At 34.5% G+C, this 23,267-nt stretch overlaps 1 protein-coding gene and 2 pseudogenes across 2 annotated transcripts; all 3 read left to right on the plus strand.

Moving 5' to 3' along the window:
* The first annotated feature begins 7,269 nt into the window (after positions 1–7,269).
* Positions 7,270–8,714, plus strand: LOC125196355 (8-hydroxyquercetin 8-O-methyltransferase-like; annotated as a pseudogene). The gene is made up of 2 exons (XR_016137497.1): positions 7,270–8,050; positions 8,136–8,714. The product of XR_016137497.1 is annotated as an 8-hydroxyquercetin 8-O-methyltransferase-like (transcript).
* A 5,580-nt stretch (positions 8,715–14,294) lies between these two features.
* LOC125196358 (8-hydroxyquercetin 8-O-methyltransferase-like) lies at positions 14,295–15,554 on the plus strand. The gene is made up of 2 exons (XM_048094851.2): positions 14,295–15,068; positions 15,163–15,554. The coding sequence occupies exons 1-2, from the start codon at positions 14,319–14,321 to the stop codon at positions 15,463–15,465; spliced, it is 1,053 nt and encodes a 350-aa protein (XP_047950808.1). The 5' UTR covers positions 14,295–14,318; the 3' UTR covers positions 15,466–15,554.
* A 4,286-nt stretch (positions 15,555–19,840) lies between these two features.
* On the plus strand, positions 19,841–20,995 carry LOC148929398 (8-hydroxyquercetin 8-O-methyltransferase-like; annotated as a pseudogene).
* The last annotated feature ends 2,272 nt before the right edge of the window (positions 20,996–23,267 follow it).

Below are 23,267 nucleotides of genomic sequence, written 5' to 3' on the forward strand. Positions count from 1 at the left end.
GTAGTTGGTGTGGGTAATGTGTTCCTAAAGCTAGGATCTGGAAAGGTTTTTACCCTTAAGGATGTGTTGCATGTCCTAGACATCCGAAATAATTTGGTGTCAGACTCACTTCTAGTAAATCATGGATTTTCACTAGAATTTGAGTGTGAAAAGGTTATACTGACCAAGAATGGAAAATTCATAGGTGAAGGCCACCCAGTGAATGGGCTTTTTGAGCTGAATGTTATGGTCATTCACCGTGGAAAAGGAATATGCAATAAGGAAGATGGCACATCCTCTTATTTGCTTGAGAGCTCTGATTTATGGCATAATAGATTGGAACATGTAAATCTAAATGCTATAAAAAGATTAGTAAATCTTAATTTACTAAAAGTTGATAAGTTTAACTCACAAGAAAGATGCGAAGTGTGTGTTGAAGCCAAAATGGCTAAGCTGCCGTTCCATTCTGTAGAGCGGAGCACAAAACCTCTTGAGTTGATCCATACAGACGTATGTGATTTGAAATTTGTGCAAACAAGAGGTGGTAAAAAGTATTTCATCACATTTATAGATGATTGCACAAGGTATTGTTACCTTTACTTATTAAGAAGTAAAGATGAGGCAATTGAAGCGTTTAAAGACTTCAAATATGAAGCCGAAAATCAACTTAATTGTCGAATTAAGTGTGTTCGAAGTGATAGAGGTGGTGAATATGTGGCGCCGTTTGCAGAATTATGTCATGCAAGTGGTATAATTCACCAAACCACGGCTCCATATTCTCCTCAATCGAATGGTGTTGCTGAACGCAAAAATCAAAACACTGAAAGAGATGATGAATGCTCTGTTGATTAATTCAGGTTTACCCCAGAACATGTGGGGGGAGGCTGTGTTAACGGCAAATTATATCCTGAATAAGATTCCACTAAAAAGTAGGGATATGACTCCCTATGAGTTGTGGAAAGGCAAGAAACCTTCGTACTCATACCTCAAAGTGTAGTGGTGCTTAGCAAAGGTAGAAGTGCCACCTCCGAAGCAAGTTGCAATAGGCCCTAAAACAGTTGATTGCATCTTTATTGGCCATGCACTTAATAGTAGTGCCTATCGTTTCCTAGTCCATTAGTCAGCTGTGCCTGGCGTGGCTGAAGGAACAACGATTGAGTCAAGGAATGCTATATTCTTTGAGAATGTTTACCCTTCCAAGAGGCAGGAGGATCGTTCTAGTGAAAGAATGATGGATGAATCCACTAGTTCCAATCCTCCAAAAAGGACGAGGTCAAGTTCTGAGGATGTAGAACCAAGACGTGGTGAAAGAGTTAAAATTGCTAAGACTTTTGGTTCCGACTTCATAACCTTTATGTTGGATGATGAACCAAAGTCGTTGGCGGAAGCGCTGTCTGGCCCAAATGCGCCATTCTGGCAAGAAGCAATCAATAGTGAAATTGAATCAATTATGAGAAATAACACATAGGTGTTAGTAGAGTTGCCAGAAGGTTGTAAGACCTTAGGTGCAAGTGGATCCTGAGAAGGAAATATAAAACTGATGGTACTATTGAAAATTACAAAGCTCGCCTAGTTGTAAAAGGCTTTAAGCAGCAAGAAGGATATGACTTCTTCGATATGTATTCACCCATTACGAGAATCACTTCCATTCGGGTGCTTCTTGCGATTGCTGCTTTGCACAATCTTGAAATTCACCAAATGGATGTGAAAACTGCATTTCTGAATGTGAATTGGAGGAAGAAATTTATATGGAGCAACCTGAAGGGTTTGTAGTACCTGGCCAAGAAAGGAAGGTATGCAAACTAGTGAGGTCTCTATATGGATTAAAACAAGCGCCTTTGCAATGACACTTGAAGTTTGACAATGTGATGTTGTCAAATGGGTTCACTATCAATGAATGTGATAAGTGTGTTTACATTAACAACACAAATAATGAGTTCGTTATTGTGTGTCTTTATGTGGATGATATGTTGATTATGGGCAGCAATAGTGTCATTATCAACGAGACCAAAAATATGTTGAAGAGAAATTTCGACATGAAAGATATGGGTCTAGCTGATGTGATTCTCGGAATCAAGATTAAAAGGAATCCTAAGGGAATAGCTTTGACACAATCTCATTATATTGAGAAAGTGCTTAAGAAGTTTCACTCCTTTAATTGTGAGCCAGCTAAGACTCCATTGGAACCCAATGTGCATTTGAGTAAGCACATGGGAGAGCCTGTAGCTCAAGAAGAATACGCAAGGATCATAGGGAGTTTGATGTTTATCACAAACTGCACCCGACCAGATCTTGCGTGTACGGTGAATAAGCTGAGCCGATATGCGAGCAACCCAAGCAAGGAACATTGGAAAGCTCTGTGTAGGGTTTTGAGATACATGAAGTATACTCTTAACTTTGAGTTGCAATACACAAGATATCCCCAAGTACTTGAAGGGTACTATGATGCAAATTGGATCTCTGATTCAAAAGACTCGTTCTCGACGAGTGGGTATGTGTTCACCGCAGGGGGTGGAGCTGTTTCGTGGAAGTCAACGAAACAGACATGTATAGCTAGATCCACCATGGAATCTGAGTTTATCGCTTTAGACAAATCAGGGGAAGAAGCCGAGTGGCTTAGAAACTTCATAGAAGATATTCCATGTTGGAAGAAGCCAGTGCCGACAGTAGTGATACACTGTGATAGCCAAGCGGCTATATGGAGAGCACATAGTGGCTTATACAATGGTAAGTCTCGACACATTCGTCGACGACATAATACCGTGAGGCAGTTGATCACAAGTGGAGTTATCACAGTTGACTATGTGAGGTCAGTGGATAACTTAGCGGATCCGTTAACGAAAAGTTTAAACCGTGATCAAATGCATAAATTGCTAAAAGGAATGGGACTGAAAACCACATTTTAAAAGATGATTATAGTGGTAACCCAACCATACGATTGGAGATCCCATGGGCTTGGTTCAATGGGAAAACAAAGCTATATGACTCTAGTTGTAACACTCGGAAGATATTTTATCTTCGCCCATTCTTTTGAAAGCATTGAGTGTTATAACCTACATGTGGTAAGAGGCTAAGTTTTGACTTTTAATGGTTCTTAGAAACCTCGAGGAGGTGGGTATTGCAGGATACCTGAAAAAGAATCACCTATGTAAGTGAAGAAGTGTGGGTCGCTTCAACATGTGAATCACTTATGAATCCAAAGTGGTGTTCCATGGCCAGTAAAGGACACAAACGTGAGAACTGATGAGTTTGTAAATAGTATTGTGTCAATATTATTGTCTCGGTATACACATCAAGGAGGAATGATTCAAGGCATCACGTCCACCAGGCCGCCGGTATGCCCGATAGTGCTGACTTTGGAAAGTTCAAAGCCCCAAGCTACTATTCCAAATGCAATATTGTTTCTTGAGGATTGAGCGAAGAGTCTGCATGCATGCATACACGTCTTGTGTTGGTTTGAACTTGCAGTGCTCTAACCAATGTGGGGGATAGTGGAAAAAACATGTGAAAAATGTGGGAGACCTTTGAGGTGGCCAAGACCTATGGCCTTTCATCTTAGGTAAACCCCAAATGCATTAAGAGATAATCTTGATTGCAAGGCCTTTCAAGTGCTTTCTATAGCCTATAAATAGGCTTGATCTTGGAGTGGAGATACACCAACAAAAAGCATTATCTCTTCTCTCTAGTTCTCTACATCATAGTAGCATTGCATAGCTTGATTCTCGGAACTTCATCAAGTTCGCCGGTGCCTAGCGGGTTTGAGGTGCTTCTACACGCTAGGAGGAAGTCGTTTTATCTTTGGGGGCAATACGACATTCCGTGAGCACTAGCCGGGGCGTAATTTGTCTTGCGGAAAGAGGGCTTCCCTCAACTCGACTTATAGTTCGGTTTGTTTTATTATTTCCGTTGTAATTTTCATTCCACTTATTGTTATTATATTCCTTCGATTGTAATAGTTAGAGTACCGCCTGTAACGGCTTGAGAATTTTATCCCATTATTTCTAACAGGAAGAACCGAAGAAGCAAAACAAATCGTAAATTATAATCGAATGGAATAAAATGGAATTAGGCTTTTGTAACTACTTGGCCCAATATAAATCACTAAAGTAAGGCCTATTAGTTGAAATCGGGTTGCATGGCACAAAACAATTACTCCCTCCGTCCCACAAAGATTGTCCTATTTTTCCATTTCCGTCCGTCCCATAAAGTTCATAAAGTTTGTCCCATTTCACTTTTACTATTTTTAGTAGTGGACCCCATATTCCACCAATTCATTCCTACCCACATTTTATTATAAAACTAATACTTTAAAAGTGGGACCCACATCCCACCAATTTTTTCAACTCACTTTTCATTACATTTCTTAAAACCTGTGCCGGGTCAAAGTGGGACTATCTTTGTGGGACGGAGGGAGTATATATGTTTCAGATTAATTATTTGATGAATACTGATAAAGAGTCCTATTAACCACAAATCCACTCTTAAAGACCGAACTAGATACCAAATTAGGGCCATTCATTTTCTTAATCTTGTGGTTAAGATTAATATATAATTAATTTAATATTTTATTTAATAAAAACTTTTTTATTTTAATTTTAATTTATTTTAATTTATATTTAATTTTTTTAAATTTTTTTAAATTTTTTTTTATTTTTTTTTAAAAAAATATTTTTTTATTTTTTATTTTTCTATTTTTTTTTAATTTTTTTTATTCGATAAAAACTTGCTGGAATAAATAATGAACTATATTCACTACATAATGAACTAAATAATGAACTAAATGAAGTATGTTATGAACTTATTACTTCATTCAGTCGTGCTACTTCATTCCGTTAGTTTATTACTTCATTTACTCATGTTATTACTTCATTCCGTTAGTTTATTATTTTATTCAGTCATGTTATTACTTCATTCTATTAGTTTAGTACTTCATTCCGTTAGTTTATTACTTCATTCAGTCATGCTATTACTCCATTCCGTTAGTTTATTACTTCATTCAGTTATGTTATTACTTCATTTCATTAGTTTAGTACTCCTTCCGTCCCACAAAAGATGTCACACTTGTGGGACGGCACGAGATTTTAGGAGGTTTTGTTTTGTGTGTTAAATGGAGAGAGAAAATATAATTTTTATATTCATGTGAGAGAGAACTTTTTCCAAAAAGGAAAATGTGACATCTTTTGTGGGACAAACTAAAAAGGAAAGTGTGACATGTTTTGTGGGACGGAGGGAGTACTTCATTTCAATAGTTTATTACTCCCTCCGTCCCATTGAAGATGACTCACTTTCCTTTTTGGTTTGTCCCAATCAAGATGACTCATTACTTAAAATGGAAACACATTTATCTCTACTTTATTCCCTCTTTCTTACTTTACTCTCTCCTCTTAACACACAAAATATAACTGCATAAAATCCCGTGCCTCCCAAGAAAGGGGTCATCTTCCTTGGGACGGAGGGAGTACTTCATAATGTGTTATGACATAATTATCTTTCAGTTGAAGTAAATTCAGTATATAATGAATGCGAAAAATTACTTCATAACATACATTCATTTAGTTCATCATGTAGTGAATAATGAATATAGTTCATTATTTACTTCAGCAAGTATTTATCGAATAAAATTTTTTTTAAGAAATTATAAAAATTTAAAAAAAAATAAAAAAATTTAAATTTTTTTTAAAAAAAATAAAAAAATAACGTTTTTATTTAATAAAATATTAAATTAATTGTAAATTAATCAGAACCATAAGATTAAGAAAAATGAGTGGCCCAAATTTAATCTATAGTTCGGTCTTTAAGAAGTGTTCGATATTGATCACAACTTTAATTATAGAATACTGCATTATAATTTTGAATTGTTAAAAGCTAAGTATATATGTATGACTTAATTTTTATATAAAACAATTTAATAATGGCGGATATGTGATTAATTATTGTAACTGGAACTCAGCTTTGGACGTCTGACTATATAATTAAAAATAAGTCAGAACAATTTATATTTTATAGAATATATAGCTTCAAAATTATTCCATGAATTTTTGTTTTTTATTATGATGAATATACAAATTCAGGCTCCATATTCATGCAAAGATATAGAAGATTTAATTAGCTACATATCGTAAATTGAGTTTAAAATCAAATAGTTCAAAATATTCAGATCAAAATTGTCACAATATCCAATATACTGTAGAATTTAATTGCGATTTTCTTCTTAATTATACAAAATTTGTACCCAAACTATAAACATTTCACAAGCTCAAAATCTGATAAGCTGAGCATTAATTTCCAGCTGTAGCCGCCGCCGTTCTTTCATAGATTGGCATTCATTTCTTCCCAATTCTTTACTCACAAATGGGAAAATACAAAGATATAGCTCGCCCGGTAGCGGGACAAGAAACATAGCGGCAGCGGTAAATTTGGGTAAAACTGCAATAAATGCCTCACACCGATAAACCCTAATATTTGAAAATTACAAAAATCCCTAGTCACATTGTATAACTAGGAGTTTTTTATACTAGCATTGATGCAGTTTCAGCAAACAACGTTGATAGTTCCAAAAATATAAGCGTGCCAGGATAACTTGAAACTCGCCATTTTATTGTTTTTAAGAGCTTATACATAGTGATTTTCATTGTTTTCCAACTCAATTTTGATATCGATAAATTTTGGATTCGATAAAATAGTGTTTATGCATTTTTTGCTAGTATAATTTCAGTTATTCATGTGGAATGTTTGTACACAGTACAATATTGAAAATTATAAATATCCATATCCTAATAGTACAAGCTATAAAAACGATATACTATATTCCTTACATGAGCTCCTTATCAAAGCATCGTTCTCATTCTACGCACGTCTAGTGTTGTTTATTTTATTTTATATATTTATTTTGATTCTTATACATTAAAAAATATTATTGAAATATTTAATTTCATAAATTTCATAAAAAATCAAAGCTTGATTAGTTGTTTTATTCATTTATTTGAAGTTATAGAAAAAACAAGTAAATCTAGTTTTGATTTTTATGAAATTATATATTTCAATAACATATTTTAATATATACGAATCAATCTAAATATACATAACACCAAATCTGCATCTAACAAAAACGATGCTCACATAGGGTATGTAATATATCATCTTCTGTACAAGCCATAAAGTTTTACAGTAGTCTTTTAAAAACGTTTTAAACTAGATCAAACTCATTAAATCTTATCAAGGACTTACTATAAAAGGGACAATACTAATGATATAAAATACCAAAGTGTAGAACCAAAAAAGAGATTAAAAACCAAGCAAGAATGGCATCATCCTCCAAAGATCTTCTTGAAGCTCAAGCTCATGTGTGGAACCACATATTCAGCTACATAAACTCCATGGCACTAAGATCTGCGGTGGAGCTATGCATACCCGATGTCATCCACAAACACGGCAAACCTATCACATTTTCTCAACTGGCCGATGCTCTCTGCATCAACACCGCAAAAACCAATGGCCTCTATCGCCTCATGCGAATTCTAGTCCACTCCAACTTCTTCGACAGGGTCATCATCTCCGAGCAAGAGGAGAGAGAAGAAGCTTATTCTCTCACTAGAGCTTCACGTCTCTTGATAAGAGATGAACCACTGAGCCTTGCGCCTCTTGCACTTCTCATCACCGACCCGGCCTTCATTGAGCCATTCCATCATACAACTATACAAGTGAATGGTTTCGAGACGAATGTCCCACTGCATTCTTCACCAAAAACGGGATGGATCTATGGAAGTTTGCAGCCAAAGATGAGAAATGGAATCAACTGTATAATGAGGCCACTGGCGCTGATGCACACTTTGTGGGCAGCTTACTTGTGAAAGAATGCAAACATATTTTTGAGGGGTTGAAAACGTTGGTGGATGTCGCTGGTGGCTCGGGGGAGGTGGCCAAGGCTTTGGCCGGGGCATTCTCCGGTTTAAAATGCATCGTGCTAGACCTGCCACATGTTGTTACTCGCATGGAAGGCTCGGAGAATGTGAGGTTTGTTAGTGGAGACATGTTTGAATTCATTCCTCCTGCTGATGCAGTTTTCCTCAAGGTATCAACTTTCCAGTCTTAATAGGCTAAAAGTTTTCTTATTTGGTTCAAATCCTTTAATGGGAATGCAACTTTATCATTGACAGTGGATAATACACGACTGGAAAGACGAAGATTGCATCAAAATACTAGGAAAATGCAAAGAAGCAATAGCTCACAGCAAAATAAATGGTAAAAAGGTGATTATTGTGGACATGGTTGTGGATGACGAGAAGCAGGCTCATGAGACAACTAAAACTCATCTGCTCATGGATGTGCTCATGATGGGTCACTATACTGGAAAAGAAAGAACTGAGAAAGAATGGGCAAAGCTCTTTGCTGCGGCTGGCTTCAAAAATTATAAAATCACTCCTACTTTATGAGTGAGGTCTATAATTGAGGTGTTTCCATGATTGTTCGCCTCATTGTCTAATATTATATATATACAAATAAATAAAATTACATCTCGACGAAAAGATTTCTCGAATCTGGATGCAGCCCTTGGATGTGCCCAGCCCCACGTAGGAAGGCCACACAGAGTAATAGACTTTTACTAGTATTACTTTTTGTTCTGTTTTGAGTCAAGCATATCATAGGCTCCGAGTTGGATTTTCTTTGTCAGGTCTTCCCCAAACTCGAATATAGAGAGTCGTACTGCATATGGTTTAATATACATAGATCTTTGTCTTTCCATGACTATGAATGAATTGAGTAAAATCTTATCCTTCTTTCTCCAAAACCCTAGATTAAGTTCTACTCCCTCCGTTCCATAGTAATGGAGGCGTTTCTTTTCGGCACGAAGATTAAGAAAAATTGTGTTAGGTGAGTTAAGTAAAGAGAGAGTAAAGTGGAAAATGAAAAAAGTAGAGAGATAAAGAAAGAATAAAGTAAGAGAGAGTAAAGTAGGTGTGGAAAAATGTGTTGACTTTTACTAAAAAGGGAAATGACTCTATTACTATGGAACGTACCGAAATGGCAAAATGACTCTATTACTATGGAACGGAGGGAGTATTTTTTAAGCCCTAATTCTACCTATCGTGGGGAACGTTTGTCGAGCTTCTGAAGATCGACAAACGTTATTTAGTGTAACGAATCAGAAATCCTAATCCATTAACCCTAAAAAATGTAATCCGAGCAGTAATCTCTTGTTTTTGCTAGAACCTGTTATAAATGATGCATGCAACAAATGAAATAAAACGATACTAATATTTAACATGGAAAAATTCAAGACTGATAAAAAATAAAAATTACGAGGTCACAATAGCAATCAAAATATACACTAGACAACTGTGAGTAGAGAGATTACATAATGAATCAGGTTACTCTGATTCTTACTCTAATTCTGAATTAATAGGCATGGTTAACCAAAATAAAACTAATAATCCGGCCAGGGACACTGATTGATAAATTAGCAAAACCTTTGCAATTACAACATGCATTCAACTAGATCTAAATGAATTTAAGATTATTAGATTTGGTAGTATAACTTTTTTAGGATTTAATTTTCCTATCCGGCAACCTTATGTGCATATCTCACTCATATTCAACTTCTATCTCCATCCAAAATAAAAAGTTCTAAAATATTTTTGATTTTCCATTTTAGCTCATCCATAAAAGTTGGTGTAACTTTTTTGATCATATGTCTCATTTTCCATTTATAAAACACTTCACCACTTTTTTTTTTCTTTATCTTTCTTATTAGACCAAGTTTGCATTAAAACTAGTATCATACACAAACCAATATCTCTCCAACCATCTTATTATTTTTACTCTATGCGGTCCCCATTAAATATCCCATATTTAACCGATGTGGATTTCAAAAAATTGTAAAACTTTATGAAGAAAGTGAGTGAAAAAAATACTGAAATATGAACGTCACTTTCATATACTCCCTCCGTCCCACTTTAGCAGTCTCATTGACTTTTCTGCCTTCATTTTGTAAAAAAGATACTACCTCCGTCCCCCAAATATTGGCACACTTTGACCCGACACAAATTTTAAGAAATGTAATGGAAAATGAGTTGAAAAAGTTGGTGGAATATGGGTTATACTTTTAAAGTATTAGTTTTATAATAAAATGTGAGTATGAATGAGTTAGTGGAATATGGGGTCGCCAAAAATGGTAAAAAGTGAAGTGTGTTAAACTTTCAGGGACGGACCGAAATAATAAACCGTGTCAAACTTTCGGGGACGGAGGTAGTAATAAATAGTTAGAGTGGAGAAATGGTAAAGTAAGAGAAAGAATAATGTAGATAAGACTCTTTTCTATATTATTATCTCATGACTTATTTTATAATTTCTCCACTTTAATTATTTATTATTATTTTTACAAAACGAGTGTAGAAAAGTTAACAAAACTGCTAAAGTGGGACGGAAGGATTATTAATTTTATAACAGTAAAAGCCTTATTAAAACCTCTCAAATTAGCCAATATAAAGATACACGTCTAGCAAAAAGAGTAATTGGCACGATTTTTCTGCTGAATTTTTGTGCCCGTCTCGTAAATTGGATTTAGAAATAGGGTGTTGTAACTACTAGGCCCAATATAACTCACAAAATGAGGCCCATTAGTTGAATACGGGTATATGACATCAGCCATCTCTCTCTCTCGCACACGCGCTCTCTTCTCTCTCACACACACCCGTTTCAAATGAGGGTTGGAAACTTGTAATTAGTGAATGAGATATTTGAATTAATATTAGACTTGAAACGTTTATAGTACTTTCTCCGTCCCAAGATAAGTGACTTGTATTTCTTTTTCGGATGTCCCACTATAAGTGACCTATTTCCATTTTTAGCAAAAAGTCATCTATCTTACTTTATTCTCCACCTACTTTATTCTCTCTTTTCTCCTCTACTTTTCCCTCTCTCATACTTTACTCTCTCCACTTTAACTTATTTAAATACCATTCCTTAAATCCCGTGCCCAAAAGAAGTAGGTCACTTATCTTGGGACGGAGGGAGTATTAATTAGTGAATGAGATATTTGAATTAATAATAGACTTGAAACGTTTAAAATAATAGTACTATCTGTATCTCATGTTACTTGAGCCATTTTTTATTTCAGCATGGAATTAAGAAAATTGTTTTTAATGAATTAAATGAAAATATAAAATAGAAAAGAGAATAAAGAAGGAATAAGCTCAAAAACGGTATTAATTATTTTACTCTGGACATAGGAAGTACTCCATCTGTCCCATATTACTCGCATTTTTTTTATTTCAACTCAACCCAAATTACTTATACTATTTATATTTTAAGTAAGAGTTAGGACATTTAATTAATATATTAGAATTAATTAAGTATTTCACTATAAAGTGATATCTTATTTCACTTAAAATATTAGTTTAATTATATTAAAAAATTAATTCCAAATTAATGACATAAAATGAGAAGTGCGAGTAATATGAGGCATATGGATGGAGTAATATTTTAAAAGACAAAAGTAGAACGGTTCTTGAGCTGATATTAGAGAGTATCGTCAATATGATGCAAAATCGATTCAAGCACTTATTTTATGTGCCTTTTTTACACTACCCGCGTTCTTATACATATAAAAAATACTTAGAATTTTACTTTTTAAGTATATTTTTTAAATTATAAAATACAAAAAATATTCTAAACACTCAAATTATCTATTTATTGATGTTGAAAGTAATGTATACCCAAAAAGTATGGTACGATATCAATATGAAAATTCTCAATACCGAAAATAAGGTATATTGAAGTTCGGAAAACTAAAAATATTGGTAAGATAATTGTATGATTTTTTTTATATATCGTATTTATGGTAAGGTATACGATATGGTGGTTTCAATAAGGTATATTGTACCTATCCATCTCTAACTATGACCTAATTGTAATACTAATATAAATAAATTACTAATAATTTCCGTAAAGTAATTATTGTGGAATGTGGATACTTGTGGATGGAGAGAAGTTAGAAGATTAGAGAACTCATCTTTGGACGTCTACATACAAATTTGAAAATATGTCTGGAACAATTTATAAAATGAGCTTCAAAACTCAAAAGTATTCCATCAACTTTTAATTTCGCTTGTGATGAATATACAAATTTGAGCTCTAAATTCATACAAAAATGTAACAGATTAAATTCATGCAATGAATTTAAAATGAATGGAGTTGCAAAATATATAGATCAAAATTTAAATAATTTGTAACTTTTCTCTTTGTCGTTCCTCTTTTCGCCAATAACAGATCGTCAACTTCAAACAGTAGAAATGAGCGTCAGCATTAATTTCCAGCCGCCCCTATCTAGATTGGCATTCATTTCTAACAATATGAGTACTCCATTACTCCCTCTATCTTAGGGATGGATCGGTACGTTATATCGTACCGAGAACTCCTTACCACATACTGTACCAAAAATTGTAATATGATGAAATATCATATTGTTACCTTAATTACTGAATTTTCGGTATATCGTATATATGGTACTCCTTCCGTCCACAAATAGGAGTTCCGTTTTTTCATTTTGGTCCTTCCACGAATAGGAGTCCCGGTTCATAATTACCATAAATGGTAAATAGACCCTACATTCCACTAACTCATTCCACTCACATATCATTTAAAACAAATATACTCCATTCATCCACAAAAAATAGATTACTTTTACCATTTTGGAACGTCCACAAAAAATAGATCACTTTCTAAAAATGGAAAGTTTATCTCTCATACTTTTCTCACTTTTTCTTCCATCTCTCATACTTTACTCACTTTTTCTCCCTATCTCTCTTACTTTACCTACTTTTTCTCCTCCTCTCTCTTATTTTACCAATTCTACATTAAAACCCGTGCCGAACAACAATAGATCTATTGTTTGTGGACGGGGGGAGTATACAAGTGGGACCCCTATTCCACTAACTTTCTTCCACCCACTTTTCTTATCATTTCTTAAAACCCGTGCCAAATAGAAATGAGACTCCTATTCATGGACGGAGGGAGAATATGTCAAAAACCGGTATACCGGAAAAGTCGGTATACTGCGGTATATGCAGTATAGGAAAATTGATATCATTACCGTACCAAAACTTTTCATACCAACCAAGAATTGCGGTATACCGAAAAACTGGTATTTTCGATATTTTTTTCGGTACAGTAAGTGCAGTATTTCGATATATCGGTATTTTTCCCCATATCTACTCTATCCCATTAAATATGAAATATTTACATTTTGGTACGAGATTTTATATGATACTCCCTCCGTCCCACAAAAGATGTCACACTTGCGGGACGACACGAGATTTTAGGAGGTTTTATTTTGTGTGTTAAATTGAGAGAGAAAATATAATTTTTATATTCATATGAGAGATAAAATTTTTCAAATAGGGAAATGTGACATCTTTTGTGGGACAAACTAAAAAGGAAAGTGTGATATCTTTTGTGGGACGGAGGGAATTAATATTGTTTTGCGAGTTAAGTGGAGAAAAAATAAAATGAAAAAAAAAAGTAGAAATAATGTTGTTTGCTTTTTAAAATATCTTTCATCTTTAATAGGACGACATAGCGTTTTATTTTTAATAAAACACCCTTAAATACGTTTCATTTTTAATGGGACAAAAGAAATATAATATAGCTTGCTCGATTGGTAGATGGAACAAGAAACATAGCAGCGGCGCCGTAGCCGAAATTTGTGTTCATTTTTGATAAATTTGGGTAAAATTGCAATAACATCTCGCTTATTTTATTATTTATAGAGTCCATCATCCATTACATTATTTTAACTACTACCTCTGTCCCTGAAAATTTGATACATATTACCATTTCGGTTCGTCCCTGAAAATTTGATACACTTCACTTTTACCATTTTTGGTAGTGGACTCCATATTCCACTAACTCATTCCTCTACTCACATTTTATTATAAAACTAATACTTTAAAAGTAGGACCCACATCCCACCAACTTTTTCAACTCACTTTCTATTACATTTCTTAAAACCCGTGTCGGGTCAAAGTGTAGCAAATTTTGGGGGACGGAGGTAGTAATTTTTATCATTCTCACTTATCTTTATCACTTACAAAAAAAACTTGTATCATCCCCGATTAGTGTAATTCTGTAGGACGGAGGTAGTAGTATACCTATTAGCTAGTGTTTAATTTTTAGCTTGTATGGAAAACTCTAAATGGCCAAACCCTAAAACAAGCTACGAATAGTACTATAGCAACGTGATCTTTTTATACTCACTAATTCTCATGTGGGACTTACCTTAGTTAACTATAAATGGACAATTAATATCAATGATAAAAAAAAAAGAATCAAATCAAGCCAGAATGGCATCACGCTCCGAAGATCTTCTTGAAGCTCAATCTCATGTTTGGAACCACATATTCAGCTACATAAACTCCATGGCACTAAGATCTGCCCTTCAACTATGCATACCCGATGCCATCCACAAACACGGCAAACCAATCACACTTTCCCAACTGGCCGAAGCCCTCTGCATCAACACCGCAAAAACCAATGGCCTCTATCGCCTCATGCGAATTCTAGTCCACTCCAAGTTCTTCGACAAGGTCATCATCTCCAACCAAGAAGCTTATTCTCTCACTAGAGCTTCACGTCTCTTGATAAGAGATGAACCACTTAGCCTTGTGCCACTTGCACTTGTCCTCACCGGCCTGCTCCACATTGAGCCTTTCCATCATATGAGTGAATGGTTTCGAGACGAATGCCCCTCTGCGTTCTTCACCAAAAATGGAATGGATCTATGGACGTTTGCAGCCGAAGATGAGAAATTGAATAAAGGGTTTAATGAGGCCATGGCTTCTGATGCACGCTTCGTAGGAAGCATACTTGTTCAAGAATGCAAGCATGTTTTTGAGGGATTGAAGACGATGGTGGATGTCGCAGGCGGCACAGGGGAGGTATCCAAGGCGTTGGCCGGGGAATTTTCCTGGTTGAAATGTGTTGTGCTCGACCTACCACATGTCGTTGCTGGCATGGAAGGCTCTGAGAATGTGAGGTTTGTTAGCGGAGACATGTTTGAGTTCATTCCTCCCGCTGATGCAGTTTTCCTCAAGGTATCAACTTTCCGATCTTAAAAAATAGACTAGTCTTTTGAGATAAGTTCTGTTCAAATTCATTAATGGGAATGCAACTTTATCATTGACACAGTGGATATTGCACGACTGGGGAGACGAAGATTGCGTGAAAATACTGAGAAAATGCAAAGAAGCAATAGTTGAGAGTAAAATCAATGGTAAAAAGGTGATTATTGTGGAAATGGTTGTGGATGAGGAGAAGCAAGCTCATGCAACTGAAACTCATCTGTTCATGGATATGCTCATGATGGCTAATCATCCAGGAAAAGAAAGAACTAAGAAAGAATGGGCAAAGCTCTTTGCTGCTGCAGGCTTCAAAAATTATAAAATAACTCCTACTTTAGGAGTGAGGTCTATAATTGAGGTGTTTCTGTGATGAGAGGAATATATAGTTATTTAATCCTAAAACCAACTGATAATGATAAAGAAAAGTATCACTTATATGTGGTCTCAATTCTCTCGTTATACTGATTTCAAATATTATTTTACTTTGTATTTACATTGCAACACCCACCCTCTCAATCCATTCATGGAGAATCTTGAAGGGATTGAACTTTTTTCACTAATTGGATTGGACAGAAAATAAAGTAGAAAAATTATGATATTTCCGATTTTGGAAATGCGTAAAGAATGGGACAAACATAAAATGAAATTGTGCCACTTAGAGTAGGACAAAGAGAGTAATACTCCATAATATAGTTTCATCACTCGACGTCGACAACGCCAAAAATGCCGAAAATGTCAATTGTGTGCAACTCGTCATTCTGCTTCACAATCACCTTCACATTTTAGACACATTTAGTGTCAACTGATGGAAACTATGTTACTACCTCTGTTCTACAACAAGAGTCATATTTTGGCATTTCGGTCCATTCCACAATAAGTCACATTTAACTTTTACCATAAATGGTATGTAGGTCTCACATTTCATTAACTCAATTCACTCATATTTTATTAAAAAAATTAATATAAAAAGTGAATGTCATATTCCACCAACTTTTTCAACACACTATTCTTTATATATACTCCCTCCGTCCCATAGTAGATGTCACACTTGGGAGATGACACGAGATTATAGGATATACTCCCCCCGTCCCACTGAAGATGACCCACTTTCTTTTTTCGTCCGTCCCAACTAAGATGACTCCTTTCTTATTTAGGAAATATTTAAAATACTCAATAATCATTTCCCTCTCTTACTTTATTCATCTCTCCTACTTTTAAACACCCAATAACTTTTTCTCTCACTTACTTTTTTGCATCTCTTCTACTTTTAAACATCAACACCTTTTATCTCTCTTACTTTATTCATCTATTCTACTTTTAAACACCCAACAACTTTCTCTCTCCCTTTTTAAATACTTTAAAATTAACATACATAAAATCCCGTGCCGTCCCAAGAAGGGGTCATCTTTCTTGGGACGGAGGGAGTATTATTTTGTGTGTTAAGTGGTGAGAGATAATATAATTTTATGGTGAGAGATAATATAATTTTATAATTGATATCAGAGGGAACTTTTTCTACAAAAGAAAATGTGACATATTTTATGGAACAAACTAAAAAGAAAAATATGAGTCATGTGACATCTACTGTGAGATGGAGGGAGTACTATTTTTTAAAACCCGTGCTAACACCAAATGAGGTGGGACAACTGCCACGTTAGTTGACAACTGCCAGCACACGTAAACAATATTTCTCCATCCAATATCCATAAAAAAAGTGCTGTTATATTTTGTTCAATCTTTCAACGTCGCACCCACCTACTTACTAACACTAATTGTAATTTAATATGGTGGGACACTTTATTTATTAAACGTATATCAAACTCAAAACGTGATACACTTTTTGTGAACCTAAAGAATATCTTAATACGACTAGTTAGTATTTACTCAATAATAAACTATTTTTGATTGAATGGAGAATTAATAAGTCTATATATCTTCGCCTATTAATTTTTATGAGTCATTGGAGAAATTGATACTACTCCTATTAGATAATGCACAAATGGAGCGACGCCACCCATGTTTACTAATTAAAGAGATTTATATTTTGAGTGAATTACATATTTAGGCTCTATACTTGCAGGGACGAATATTTGCGGTCCCTATACTTGCAAAATATCATACGCGGTCCTTATACTACACCAATTGCTCGTTTCAGGTGCTTTTTCACTTTTTGACCACATCTTCGGACAAAAATGCCCCTAAAAGTCTAAAGGGCATTTTTGTACACTCACTCTTCAAAAGTAGGTACTTATTTTGATATTTATGTTCATTTAGGGTATTTAACTGTAATTTATATTTTATTCGAATAATTTTTATATGGATTTGTTATAGTATAAAAATTATGCATAGTTTTAATCTTGGGTTTTAACTTAATAAAAATCGATTTACTAAAAAGCACATATTCTATTTCCTGAAAGTAAGATGACTCAAATAAAATGGTGATTTATAAAAAAAAGGAGGGGTTTTCATATTTTAAAAGTCTTTAAAATTTTTTAAAATGTCGTGGCTTTTAAGCACAATTACTTTAATATTTTAATATTTAAAAAGTATAGTGATAGCGATTAAAAATAATATTATATTGTTATTATTCTATTTTATTGTCAAGTAAGTTGTTTCTTCTTGAAGCTTTCGAAAATTATCTTTAATCTTTGTAAGTTTATACACTTACAGATTCAAACTTTTTCATTCATTCAACAGTAACTATTTACTTTTTTGCAGTAGAATTTTTGTAAGGGATAAACATAATATGTAAAAATTAAAGAAAAAGTAGAAAAAAAATTGTGTAGGGGTTTAAGCCACATCCTTCTTTTTACTAGTTTCCGCCCTGTGCACACTAACCAATTCAAACAAAAATTATTCGAAGAAAACAAAAATTATAGTTAAAGTACCCAAATTAACATAAATATCAAAATACATACCTACTTTTGGAGAGTAAGTGCAAAAATGTCCTTTAGGCTTTTGGGGGCATTTTTGTCTACTATTTTATTGAAATTTGTGAGTAATATCATACATTCATTTTAAAATATAAGGGTATAGATTTGGTCTTAATTTTAGATTATAATGCTATAAGCAATATAAGAGGACCCAAACGAGTATAATTTAATTGTAATATAAAATAATTTAATAATAACGGAAAAGGTGGTTATTGTAACTGGAACTTAGCTTTGGACGTCTGACTATAAAAGGGAAAATATGTTTTATATTACTATTGCTTCAATAGTATTGTATGAATTTTTATTTTCGATTGTGATGAATATATAAATATAAGCTTCATATTCATGCAAAAATATAGAAGATTTAATTAGCTACATATCGTAAAATTGAGTTTGAAATTCAATAGTTCAAATATTCAGATCAAAATTGTTATAATTGCCAATATAGGAGTACTCCCGACTCCGTATAATTTATTTGCGAATTTCTTCTTACGAAAATAATTACTACTAATTAATATCCAAACTATCAACATTTTCACAAGCAAAAGCAAAAGAGAGTGATAAGCTGAGCAATAATTTCCAGCTGTAGCCGCCGCCGTACTTTCATAGATCGCCATTTATTTCCTCCCAACTCTTTACTCACAAATGGGAAAAAACAAAGATATAGCTCGCCCGGTAGCGGGACAAGAAACATAGCGGCGGCGGTGAATTTAGGTAAAACTGCACTAAATGCCTCACACCGATAAACCCTAATATTTGAAAATTACAAAAATCCCTAGTCACATGGGATAACTAGGACTAGTTCCGAAAACATAACTGTGCCAGAATAACTTGAAACTTGCCCATTTTATTGTTTTTACGAGCTTATACATAATGATTTTCATTGTTTCCTGCTCAATTTTGATATCAATAAATTTTGGATTCGATAAATTAGGGTTTATGTATTTTTTGCTAGTACAATTTTAGTTATTCATGTAGAATGTTTGTACCCAGTACATTATTGAAAACTACAAATATCTCTATCCTAATAGTACAAGCTAGATATACTATATTCCTTACATTAGCTCCTTATCAAAGCATCATCCTCATTCGATGCACGTTTAGCGTTGTTTGTTTTGTTTTATATAGTATTTAGTTTGATTTTTATACATTAAAAAATATTAGTGAAATATTTAATTTCACAAAATTCATAAAAATTAAAGCTTGATGAGTTGTTTTATTCGTTTATTTGAAGTTATTGAGAAAACGAGCAAATCAAGTTTTGATTTTTATGAAATTATATATTTCAATAACATTTTTAAATGTATAAGAATTAAACAAAATTTATAAAACAAAACAAATAACGCCAAACGTACGGCTACAAAAACGTTGCTCACATAAGGTATGTAACATATCATCTTCTGTACAAGCCATAAAGTTTTACAGCAGAATGAAGTCTTTTGAAACGTTTTAAACTAGATCAAACTCATTAAATCTTATCAAGGACTACTATAAAAGGGACAATACCAAATACTACCTCCGTCCTCCAAAATTTGCTACACTTTGACCCGACACGGGTTTTAAGAAATGTAATGGAAAGTGAGTTGAAAAAGTTGGTGGGATGTGGGTCCTACTTTTAAAGTATTAGTTTTATAATAAAATGTGAGTAGGAATGAGTTAGTGGAATATGGGGTCCACAACCAAAATTGGTAAAAGTGAAGTGTATCAAATTTTCAGGGACGGACCGAAATGGTAATATGTATCAAATTTTCAGGGAAAGAGGTAGTACTAAAGTGTAGGTAGAATCAAATCAAAGATTAAAACCAAGCAAGAATGACATCATCCTCCAAATATCTTCTTGAAGCTCAAGCTCATGTTTGGAACCACATATTCAGCTACATAAACTCCATGGCTCTAAGATGCGCAGTTGAGCTACGCACACCCGACGCCATCCACAAACACGGCAAACCTATCACATTTTCTCAACTGGCCGATGCCCTCTGCATCAACAAGCAAAAATCCCATGACCTCTATCGCCTCATGCGAGTTCTAGTCCACTCCAAGTTCTTCGACAAGGTCATCATCTCCCACCAAGAGGAGCGAGAAGAAGCTTATTCTCTCACTAGGGCTTCACGTCTCTTGATAAGAGATGATCCACTGAGTCTTGTGCCCTTTGCACTTGTCCTCACCGACCCAGCCTACATTGACCCGTTCCATCATATGAGTGAATGGTTTCGAGACGAATGCCCCACTGCGTTCTTCACCAAAAATGGGATGGATCATTGGGAGTTTGCAGCCAAAGATGAGAAATGGAATCAAAGGTTTAATGAGGCCATGGCAGTTGATGCACAGCTTGTGAGCAGCATACTTGTTAGAGACTGCAAGCATGTTTTTGAGGGTTTGAAGACGATGGTGGATGTCGCAGGAGGCACGGGGGAGGTGGCCAAGGCCGTGGCTGGCACATTTCCCGGGTTAAAATGCATCGTGCTCGACCAGCCACATGTTGTTTCTGGCATGGAAGGCTCTGAGAATGTGAGACTTGTTGGTGGAGACATGTTTGAGTTCATTCCTCCTGCTGATGCAGTTTTCCTCAAGGTATCAAGTTTCTAGTCTTTTTGAGATAATTAAGTTCTCTTGTTTGATTCGAAATATTTAATGAGATTTATGCAACTTTATCTTTGACAGTGGATAATACACGACTGGGGAGATGAAGATTGCATCAAACTACTGAGAAAATGCAAGAAAGCAATAGTTGAGAGCAAAATCAATGGTAAAAAGGTGATTATTGTGGACATGTTGTGGATGAGGAGAAGCAACCTCAAGATGCAACTGAAACTCAACTGCTCATTGATGTGGCCATGATGGCTAATTATCCTGGAAAAGAAAGAACTGAGAAACAATGGGCATTTCTTTGCCGCAGCTGGCTTCAAAAATTACAAAATTAATCCTACTTTAGGAATGAGGTCTATAATTGAGGTGTTTCCGTGAGTGTTCGTCTTATCGTCTTAAATTATTAATATATATACAAATAAATAAAATTGCATCTCGACGTAGAGATATCTCGAATCTGGATGCAGCCCTTGGATGTGCCCCGCGCCAAGTAGGAAGGTCACACATTATCTCAAAGATTATATCTGAAGGATGGAGTCCTTGGTAGATGAGCATATAGACTTTTCTTACTTCTTGTTCTGTTTTAAGTGATGCATATCATAAGCTCCGAGTTGGGTTTTCTTTGTCGGTTCTTTCCCAAACTCAAATATAGAGTTGAACTGCATATGGTTACTAATATAAATAGATCTTTGTCTTGCCATTATTTTTTTATGAATAAATTGAGTAATATCTTATCCCTCTTTCTCCAAAAACCCTAAGTTCTATTTTTTAACCCTAATTCTCCACCTCTCGTGGGGAACGTTTGTCGAGTTTCTGAAGGTTACTTAGTATAACGAATCAGAATCCCTTGTTTTTGCTAGAACCTGTTATAAATGATGCACGCAACAAATAAAATAAAGCGATACCAATATTTAACATGGAAAAACCCAAGACAGAGAATAAATTACGAGCACACAATAGCAGTCAATTGTCCGTAGAGAGATTACATAATAAATTAGGTTACTCTGATTCTTACTCTAATTCTGAATTTCTATTGTCCGTAGAGAGATTACATAATAAATTAGGTTACTCTGATTCTTACTCCAATTCTGAATTTCTGACAGTTAATAACTTAATAGGTATGGTTATTCAAAATAAAACTAGTAAGCCGGCCAGGGATACTGATTGATTAATTAGCAAAACCTTTACAATTAAAACATGCATTCAACTAAATCTAAATATATACTCCCTCCGTCCCAGATAATTTGGGACACTTTGACTCAGCACGAGTTTTAAGAAATCTAATGGAAAGTGGGTTGAAAAAGTTGGTGGGACGTAGGTCCTAGTTTTAAAGTATTAGTTTTATACTCTCTCCATCTCGCTTAAGATGACACGTTTTCCTTTTTAGTTTCTCCCAATTAAGATGACACATTTCCTTTTTTGGTAACTTTCTCTCTCCAATTAATACACTCAACCACTTTTTCTCACTCATATTAAAATATCCATCTTTCTTTATCACTCTACTTTAATACTTACACCCACATTCTCTCTCTCCAATTAAACACTTTAACCAATAATTTGTAAAATCCCGTGCCGGCTAAGCAATGTGTCATCTTAGCCGGGACGGAGGGAGTAATAAAATGTGAGTAAGAATGAGTTAGTGGAATATGGGGTCCACTACCAAAAATGGTAAAAGTAAAATTGGACAAATTATGTGGGGTGGCCCGCAATGAAATACTGGGTCGAATTTTCTGGTACGGAAGGAGTAGAAGATATTAGATTTTGTATAACTTTTTTAGGATTTAATTTTCCTACCCGCAACCTTATGTGCATATCTCACTCATATTCAACTTCTATCTCCATACAAAGAAAAATTCTAAAATAGTTGTGTTGTTCCATTTTAGCTCATCCACAAAAGTTGGTGTACCTTTTTTTTTTTAATCAAATGTCTCATTTTCTGTTCATAACACTCCAACCACTTTTTTCCCTTTATCTCTTTGCCATAAAATCTGCATCATACACAAACAAACAAGACTAAATTTTGTGGACAGGATAGTATTCAATTCATTAATTTCTCTATCCAATGATGGTGAGTCTTATTTTTCTCCGACAATAAACCCTAAACAATATACTCCAACCATCTTATTATCTTTACACCTATTAGTCCCCATTCAATGTCTTATATTGACTAGTTTTATTTGACTTTATAAAAAAAATTGGATGGAATAAGTTAATGTAATGTGATCTCCACTTTTATACATAATTTGCTACTACAAGTTGAAGATTAAGTAAAAACAGAAAGAGCCACATTAAAACCTCTCAAATTAACCAATGCAAAATCCACGAGTAGCAAAAAAAAGTAATTTGCACGATTTTTCTACTGAAATTTTGTGCCTGTCTCGTATCTTGTGAGCATTTTTTAGTCTAGAATTGTTTGGTATTCGAGGCTGTAAATGGCCATTATTAAGAAGTCGACGAGGGAATTGGAAGTCTCATGACTATATGCATATGTGAGACAGTACAATAAAGTTCAAATATATTCCAACAATTTTCAATTTCGAGTGATGAATATAAATTTAAGACCAAAATTCATGCAAAAATAAATGATACTTCCTCCGTCCCCGATTAAGAGTCACACTTTTCCATTTCGGCCCGTCCCCAATTAAGAGTC

The sequence above is a fragment of the Salvia hispanica genome, chromosome 4 (assembly GCF_029641045.1).
Source record: "Salvia hispanica isolate PSC_SH4W2 chromosome 4, Shi_PSC_v1, whole genome shotgun sequence".
In the NCBI taxonomy this organism is placed as follows: domain Eukaryota; kingdom Viridiplantae; phylum Streptophyta; class Magnoliopsida; order Lamiales; family Lamiaceae; genus Salvia; species Salvia hispanica.